Source organism: Mandrillus leucophaeus, unplaced genomic scaffold, assembly GCF_000951045.1.
Source record: "Mandrillus leucophaeus isolate KB7577 unplaced genomic scaffold, Mleu.le_1.0 Scaffold243, whole genome shotgun sequence".
Classification (NCBI taxonomy): domain Eukaryota; kingdom Metazoa; phylum Chordata; class Mammalia; order Primates; family Cercopithecidae; genus Mandrillus; species Mandrillus leucophaeus.
In genome coordinates this window covers 3,052,467-3,060,476 of record NW_012102510.1, presented here as the reverse complement: position 1 = coordinate 3,060,476, position 8,010 = coordinate 3,052,467, and the positions used below count along the sequence as shown (strand labels likewise).

Here is an 8,010-nt window from a genome sequence, read left to right as displayed (position 1 = left end):
CTCCCAAAGTGTTGGGATTACAGGCATGAGCCACCGCGCCCAGCCAATTTCAGCTTTCTTGGAGAGTTTGTTTTCACAGGATAACACAGCAATGATTGTCTTGAAGTCTTAGAATCTTAACAAGACTCCTTTGTTCAAAGCACATTTTCAAGGATAGGCTTATGTTATCAGAGAACAGAGTACATCTGTAATGGATACAGATATTAACACATACCTTACTGCCCATAAAACAAGTGTTCCTAAAGAACTTCTGTTTTAACAGCTGACCAAATTATTACATTTGAATTTGCAGAATGGTATCTCTCCCTGCCTCCCTGAGAGCAGAGGAAATTAGGCATTGCCCTCCTATCTTTCTTACGCTTCTTTTTGTTAATTAAAAGCAAAATAAAATTTTAAAGCAAGCCCTGGAGTTTCATTAGGGTTTATAAAAAAAAAAAAAAAAAAAAGAAGGGCTGGTGTGATGGCTCATGCCTGTAATCCCAGCACTTTGGGAGGCTGAGGGTTGGGAGAAAATCTTGAAGCCAGGCATTTGAGACCAGCCTGGGCAACACAACGAGATCCCATCTATACAGAAAATAAAAACATTAGTTGTGTAGTGGTGTGTGCCTGTAGTCCCCGCTACTTGGGGACACTAAGGTAGGAAAATCAATTGAGCCCAGGAGTTTGAGGCTGCAGTGAGCCATGATCAGACCACTGTACTCCAGCCCAGGTGACAGCAAGACTCTGTCTCTTTAAAAAAAAAAAAAAAAAAAAAAGTTTGAAAGCTACTGGGCTAGAGAGTGACAGGGATGCCAGACAAGGGTATGGGGAAGACCTCTGTGAGGAGGGGGAACATTTATTATCCATCTTCTCGGGGGCCAGGATTTTTGTCCTATTCTGTGCTCTAATGCTGAGAACCGTATCTGGCATCCAGTAGGTGCTCAATAAATGTTGAATAAATTTATCAAACACAGAGCACCTACTATATGCCAGGCCCTGTTCTAAGGACTTTCCAAAAGCTTAACTCCTGACCGGGCACTGTGACTCACGCCTGTAATCCTAGCACTTTGGGAGGCTGAGGCAGGTGGATAACCTGAGGTCAGGAGTTCGAGACCAGCCTGGCCAACATGGTGAAACCCTGTCTCCACTAAAAATACAAAAATCAGCTGGACATGGTGGTGCACGCCTGTAATCTCAGCTATTTAGGAGGCTGAGGCAGGAGAATTGGTTGAAATTGGGAGGCAGAGGTTGCAGTGAGCCGAGATCATGACACTGCACACCAGCCTGGGCGACAGAGTGAGAGACTCCATCTTGAAAAAACAAACAAAAGCTTAACTCACAATCTCTGCGACACACCCTACCTATGTTGTAGCTGCTGTCTGTGAGCACATTTTACAGAGGGGAAACAGGCTCCAGAAGGGGGGTGTTATCTGCCCGAGGGTTCTCTGATGGAACATGGCCCCGCTTGTTCCCTCCTAATCACCCCAGACCCTGGTGTTGTCCCCAGTTGGGCCCATGGGGCAATGGATAGCCCCTATTCTTCTCCTGAATCCCTCCCCAGGCTCCTGCCACTTCCCTTTCTCACTTCCCTTGTGCTGACCACCCCCACCACAAGCTGACCACAGGGAACCTCTCAGGAAACGAGGGCCGAGGTTAAGGCTGGAGGTTAAGGAAGGGTGGAAGATGGAGCAATTGCCTCGATGCCTCCTCCACCCCCATGAGCAGGGACACACTGAGCATGGCACACTCACTTCACCCTGGTTCAACACCCCCACGAGGTTGACCCTGTCATTACATTAGAGATTATGCATTTTCCACATAGGGAAACTGAGGCTCAGGGATGTTAAGTGACTCACCCAAGGTCACACGGCTAGGAAGTTGCTGCACGCTCTGTCCTAGGAGCTTCAATTGAACACTGAGAGGTTGCTGGGAGGAGCATGAGGTGCTGGGGATACAGCAACAAGCAAAACAAGACCAAGAGTAAGACAGGAAATGGGGAGGGGAGAGTAGAAGAGGAGGCAGAGGGGACAGGGTGGGGTCAAAGCAGGATGCCCTCCCAGTTCCTCCTGCCTCTAGGTTCCTCTTTCCCTGCTGACTCCAGGAGCAGATCAACCCAGATAAAGCGTGATCTCCTCTCTGGTAGAGGTGCAGGGGGCAGTACTCAACATGATCACAGAGGGAGCGCAGGCCCCTTGCTTGCTGCTGCCGCCGCTGCTGCTGCTGCTCACCCTGCCAGTCACAGGTGAGGGGGTGAGGGCCCAGCTGGCCCCAGGGGTGTCCAGATCCACCACATCCCTGACTGAGCCCCACCCACCCACCCCCTGGCCCTGTTACAGGCTCAGACCCCGTGCTCTGCTTCACCCAGTATGAAGAATCCTCCGGCAAGTGCAAGGGCCTCCTGGGGGGTGGTGTCAGCGTGAAAGACTGCTGTCTCAACACTGCCTATGCCTACCAGGAACGTAATGGCGGGCTCTGTCAGCCTTGCAGGTTAGGGGGCGTTTGGGGCGGGGGATGTGGGGAGGGAAGGACTGTCTGCGGGAGTCACCCAAAACTGGGTACTTTCTTTCTCTAGGACTTCCAAGGGTGGCCCTGAGGCCCTGATCATGACCATACCTCAGGGTTTCTCAACCTTGTTACTATTGACATTTGGGGCTGGAAATTCTTGGTTGGGGGAGGGGATTGCTTACCTGCGTATTGTGGGATGTTTTGTAACATCCCTAGCCTTCCACTAGATGCCAGTAGCAATTCTCCCCACCAGCTGTGACAACCAAACATGTCAGCAGACATTGCCAAATGTCCCCTGGGGGTCAAAATCACCCCTGATTGAGAACCACTGATACCGCTCACACATACTGAGCACCTCCTGCACACTGGAAGCATTGCAGCGGGGGTGCAGCTTGGTATTTTCCTAATTTTGATGACAGCTCATGTTTATTGAGTGCTTACTGTATACCGACACACTGTGGGGGCAGGAGAGTTTGGGGAATTCTGAGGGCAGCTCTAGGCCCCTAATTATGATGACAGATCACATTCATTGAGCACTTCCTGTATACCAGCTGCATGGCAGGGTTGGGAGATGAGCTTGAGGATTTCTGAGGGTAGCTCTAGTCTCCTGATCATGATTTCCAGCTTGCATGGATTGAGCCCTTACTGTATGCCAGACCTGTTTTCTACTTGCTTACTATATATCCCAGATACACCATGGGAATGGGAGCTTGGGGATTTTTGAGGGCAGTTCTGGGCCCCAAGTCATGTCAACAGTTCACATCTATTTGGCATGAACAGCATACCTAGGGCTACGCAGTGGGTTGGGGATAGACCTAGGGTATTTCTGAGGAGGCCTCTGAGGCCATAGGGATGATGGCTCAGGTTTATTAAGCACTTTCTATTTATCTGCTACTGTGTAGTGTGGTGACCTGTGGTGGGTTTCTGACATCTGCCCTTGGTTCCTAGTCCTTACCTTTGCTTACTGCAGGCCTAGTGTTGGCCTTGCCAGCCTTCCAATGGTAACTCCAGATGCCTGATTTTGAAGGTAAATGACATTATCAAGCACTTACTGTATGTCCACTGCTTCCCATTCAGTATTCCAATATCCCTAAAAGGTAGAGACTTATCGATCCATCGCACACACACTTGCCTAGCAACCCCTCGTGCCTGCCCACACTCTGGAGTCCCACATGCCATCCTTGTCAGCTCATGCCAGGATGGGATATGTGTGCTCTTCTCCACAGGTCCCCACGATGGTCCCTGTGGTCCACATGGGCCCCCTGTTCGGTGACATGCTCTGAGGGCTCCCAGCTGCGGTACCGGCGCTGTGTGGGCTGGAACGGGCAGTGCTCTGAGAAGGTGGCACTTGGGACCCTGGAGTGGCAGCTCCAGGCCTGTGAGGACAAGCAGTGCTGTCCTGGTGAGGAGGATGCGCAAGGCGGGCACTCCCTGTCACCCAGCACTGGTGGGAACGATCGGTACAGAGGTCCTCAGAGTGGGCCCATCCCGTGTTTGTAAGGACCTAAGGAGGAGAGTGGCAGGAGGTGAAGTCAGAGAGGTGAGGAGGGCCCGTTGCCTGGGGGCCATGGAGAGGACGTTGGCTTTTCGTCTCAGTGATTCAGACTGTGGGCAAGGGAGGAACATGATCTGACTGGGTTTGGGAGGAGAACAGACTGTGCACAGTGGGGGTGAGAGGGGAAGCAGAGGGACCCACATAAAGGCTTCTGCGGCAGGCCTAGTGAGCGGGGACGGTGGGCCCAGTGTGGTGGCAGAGGATATAAGGACAGGATTAGCTCATGTGGGGCACTCAAGGAAGCAAAGAGCCCTGAATGACACCCCACCTCCATCCCATTACCCTCTCTTCTCTCCCACAGAGATGGGCGGCTGGTCTGACTGGGGGCCCTGGGAGCCTTGCTCCGTCACCTGCTCCAAAGGGATGCGGACCCGCAGACGAGCCTGTGATCACCCTGCCCCCAAGTGTGGAGGCCACTGCCCGGGAGAGGCACAGGAATCAGAGGCCTGTGACACCCAGCAGGTCTGCCCCAGTGAGTGAGGGAAGCCACAGGATGCTGATGGGTGCACCCAGCGTGGGTCTGCAGGGTTACAGCAGGGAACTGCCAGGGTGAGAGGACTTTAGCACGCATGACCACACCTGCATCCCTCCACCTCCCACCCCACCACAGCACACGGGGCCTGGGCCGCCTGGGGTCCCTGGACCCCCTGCTCAGGATCCTGCCACGGTGGACCCCACGAACCTAAGGAGACACGAAGCCGCACGTGTTCTGCACCTGAGCCTTCCCAGAAGCCTCCTGGGAAGCCCTGCCCAGGGCTAGCCTATGAGCATCGGAAGTGCACCGGCCTGCCGCCTTGCCCAGGTACACCAGGATGAGGCTGCTGATGTGGTTGGCGGGGCTCTTGATTGAGGGCATAGATGCTCTGCCATTTCTAGAGTTCCTAGACCATGTGACCATGCAGCTCTTCATTTGGGGACAGTCTGCTTCAAGGGTCTAGGAGCTGAGTGGAAGGATTGAGGAGGCCTTTCTCCTCACTCCCTTTCCTCCTCCAACAGTGGCTGGGGGCTGGGGGCCTTGGGGCCCTGTGAGCCCCTGCCCTGTGACCTGTGGCCTGGGCCAGACCATAGAACGACGGACGTGCAATCGCCCTGTGCCCCAGCATGGAGGCCCCTCCTGTGCTGGTGATGCCACCCGGACCCACATCTGCAACACAGCCGTGCCCTGCCCTGGTCAGCATCTCAGAGTTCACGATTTGCATGCCTAAGCCCCCCATGCCCTTCTCTGCTGCCCAGTTCCTGCTGCTGAGGCCTTGCTCCTGTCTCTGATTCCTCCTTTCCTGGCCCTGATACCTTGTTTCCACCCCGATCCCCCATTCGCACATCTGATCACCTCTACTCCCTCCTACCGCCCTCATTTCTTCCTCTGAACCTCTTGCTGATTCCCTGCTTTGTTCCAATCTCCTCTTGCCCTGTCTCTGCAGTGGATGGAGAGTGGGACTTGTGGGGACAGTGGAGCACCTGTGTCCGCCGGAACATGAAGTCCATCAGCTGTGAAGAAATCCCGGGCCAGCAGTCACGCTGGAGGACCTGCAAGGGCCGCAAGTTTGACGGACATCGATGTACCGGGCAACAACAGGATATTCGGCACTGCTACAGCATCCAGCACTGCCCCTGTGAGTGTCCCCCAGACTGTGCTCTGAGGGTGGGGTGGCCCATGCAGGATAAGGGGTTTCCAACTCTCTGCTGTGCACCTCACGTCTCTGCAGCCTCCCTCTCACCTTCCCACCAAGACCTCCAGTTCTGACTCTGTGACCCCTACCCCTCATTGCAGTGAAAGGATCATGGTCAGAGTGGAGTACCTGGGGGCTGTGCATGCCCCCCTGTGGACCTAATCCTACCCGTGCCCGCCAGCGCCTCTGCACACCCTTGCTCCCCAAGTACCCGTGAGTGAGAGGGCAAAGTATGCCTGGGAGGGGGTCATGATATTACAGGCAGGAGAGTCAGCTACCCCTGGAAACCAGGGCTTCCACTGCTGAATCTAAGGTATCTGCCTTGCCGAGTGCCACCTCCCAGCTGCAGAAAGTGGGGAGAAACGAAAGAAGATGAGAAAGAAGCTCTTGGGGGAGAATTCGTAGCCTCTGTGCCCCTCAGTCACTCGTTCAGTCACTCATCCACTCTCCCATTCACTTAGTCCTTCATGTGTCATTGACTCCAACCTTTAGTTACTCATGCTTTTAGCTGCCGCCACTCAGGCCTCCATTCACTGCCTGGCTCCCACAGTCACTCATGCCTCCATCCACTTTGTCAGCATCTCACTGCCCTAAGGCACTCCAAGGCTTTTTCAGCAACAGTTGCAGATACACACAGCCCAGATCCTGTGGCTCCTCCAAGGGACCCAGCTGAGCAGGCCCCTGACAGGAGGCATATGAGGAACAGCTGGTGCATGCAACAGGGGCTGCCACCTCAACCTAGGTCCAGGAAGCTGATTGGGCCTCCCAGGGAAGGTAGGGGTTGGGAAAGGCGTTCCTGGCATCAAGACTGTGAACAAAGACTTGGAGCTAGGTGATTAGCTGCCATAAGTGTTTCCAGGTGCCAGAAGGGCCCAGGTGTTAAATGTTCATCCATTTAACATCCAGGTGCCAGAGGGTTAAAATGGTCATCCCTTTTCTTCCTTCCACATACATCAAGCTACTAGATTAAGTGGACTATTCCCAGCTCGTGGAAGGGCTGCCATCTGGGAAGAGATCTCCCAGCTAGGGGGGTTAGAGTGGGGCCTGAAGATGAATTAGAGGTGTTGAATGGAGGCACAAAGGACTTGAGTGAGTGAGAGACTGAGCGGAGGAAGAAGCAATGGAGAAAACTGGGATGGGAGTGAATGGAGGGCTTGCCTAGTGGGAGAAACAACCCAGGTAAAGACCTTTCTGGACATGGACTGAGCTTGAATAAAGTGGAGGAGAAAGACAGAGAGAGATTGGCTTGGGGCAGGGATTTGGGCCCAATGATAAGGCCTTGAATGTCAGGACAAGGCATTGGGTTTTTTCCTAGAGGCAGTGGAAAGAGAGATAAAGGATATATATTTTGGAGGTAAGAGAAAGTAGCTCATGCCAACAAGTAACATTCACCAGCATTTATTGAGCACTTGCTGTGTGTAAGGCACTGCTCTGAGCACTTGACCTGAATTAACTCATTTATCCTCGGCCCCGTGAGGTGAGTATTAATATTACTATTCCTACCATTCTCATTTGCAGATGAGGGAAACTGAGGCACAGGGAAGCTAAAGAAATTGCCCAATATCCCATAGCTAAAAAGTAATGTTGGGAGGCCAGGCACAGTGGCTCACGCCTGTAATCCCAGCGACACTTTGGGAGGCTGAGGCAAAAGCATCACTTGAGCCCAGGAGATTGAGGCTGCAGTGAGCTATGATTGTGCCACTGCACAGCCTGGGCAACAGAATGAGACCCTGTCTCAAAAAAAAGAAAACAGATAAAACAAACAAAAGGTAGCATTTGGCACATAGCAGGCGCTCAATAAGATTTGAATGCATTCTTGCCTTCCCTGAGCTTCTCCCTTCCGTTCCTTCCCACCCCTAATGCCTCAGGCCCACCGTTTCCATGGTCGAAGGTCAGGGCGAGAAGAACGTGACCTTCTGGGGGAGACCGCTGCCACGGTGTGAGGAGCTACAGGGGCAGAAGCTGGTGGTGGAGGAGAAACGACCATGTCTACACGTGCCTGCTTGCAAAGACCCTGAGGAAGAGAAACTCTAACACCTCTCTCCTCCACTCTGAGCACCCTGACCTTCCAAACCTCAATAAACTAACCTCTTCGAGCTCGTCTACGATTCCTTAAAGGAGGAAAAACAACCCATCCCCTTCCCCAAAAGTAGGGTGATAGCATCCCACAGGGCAAAGGGCACAGCACGGGCCAAGACACAGCAGTCTGTTGCGGACAACAGTATCTTCCACTGTGGTCGCAGGTTGGCAGGAGTGAAAGCGAGTGTGCAGCCCCAGCCTCTCCCCGCCGCTGCCATAACG

The 8,010-nt window shown here is 53.4% G+C and overlaps 1 protein-coding gene across 1 annotated transcript; it reads left to right on the top strand.

Moving 5' to 3' along the window:
- Nucleotides 1-2,019: 2,019 nt before the first annotated feature.
- On the top strand, nt 2,020-7,805 carry CFP (complement factor properdin). Its single transcript, XM_011982855.1, has 9 exons — nt 2,020-2,221; nt 2,316-2,466; nt 3,711-3,886; nt 4,341-4,511; nt 4,650-4,841; nt 5,036-5,209; nt 5,461-5,652; nt 5,811-5,922; nt 7,578-7,805. Exons 1-9 carry the CDS (start codon nt 2,146-2,148, stop codon nt 7,741-7,743), a joined length of 1,410 nt encoding a protein of 469 aa, XP_011838245.1. The 5' UTR covers nt 2,020-2,145; the 3' UTR covers nt 7,744-7,805.
- The last annotated feature ends 205 nt before the right edge of the window (nt 7,806-8,010 follow it).

Coding starts and splice junctions, on each gene's coding strand:
- CFP (XM_011982855.1), top strand. CDS start 2,146: ATGATCACAGAGGGAGCGCAGGCCCCTTGCTTGCTGCTGCCGCCGCTG. Junction 5,210..5,460: donor CACAGCCGTGCCCTGCCCTG/GTCAGCATCTCA, acceptor CTGTCTCTGCAG/TGGATGGAGAGTGGGACTTG. Junction 5,923..7,577: donor CCCTTGCTCCCCAAGTACCC/GTGAGTGAGAGG, acceptor CTAATGCCTCAG/GCCCACCGTTTCCATGGTCG.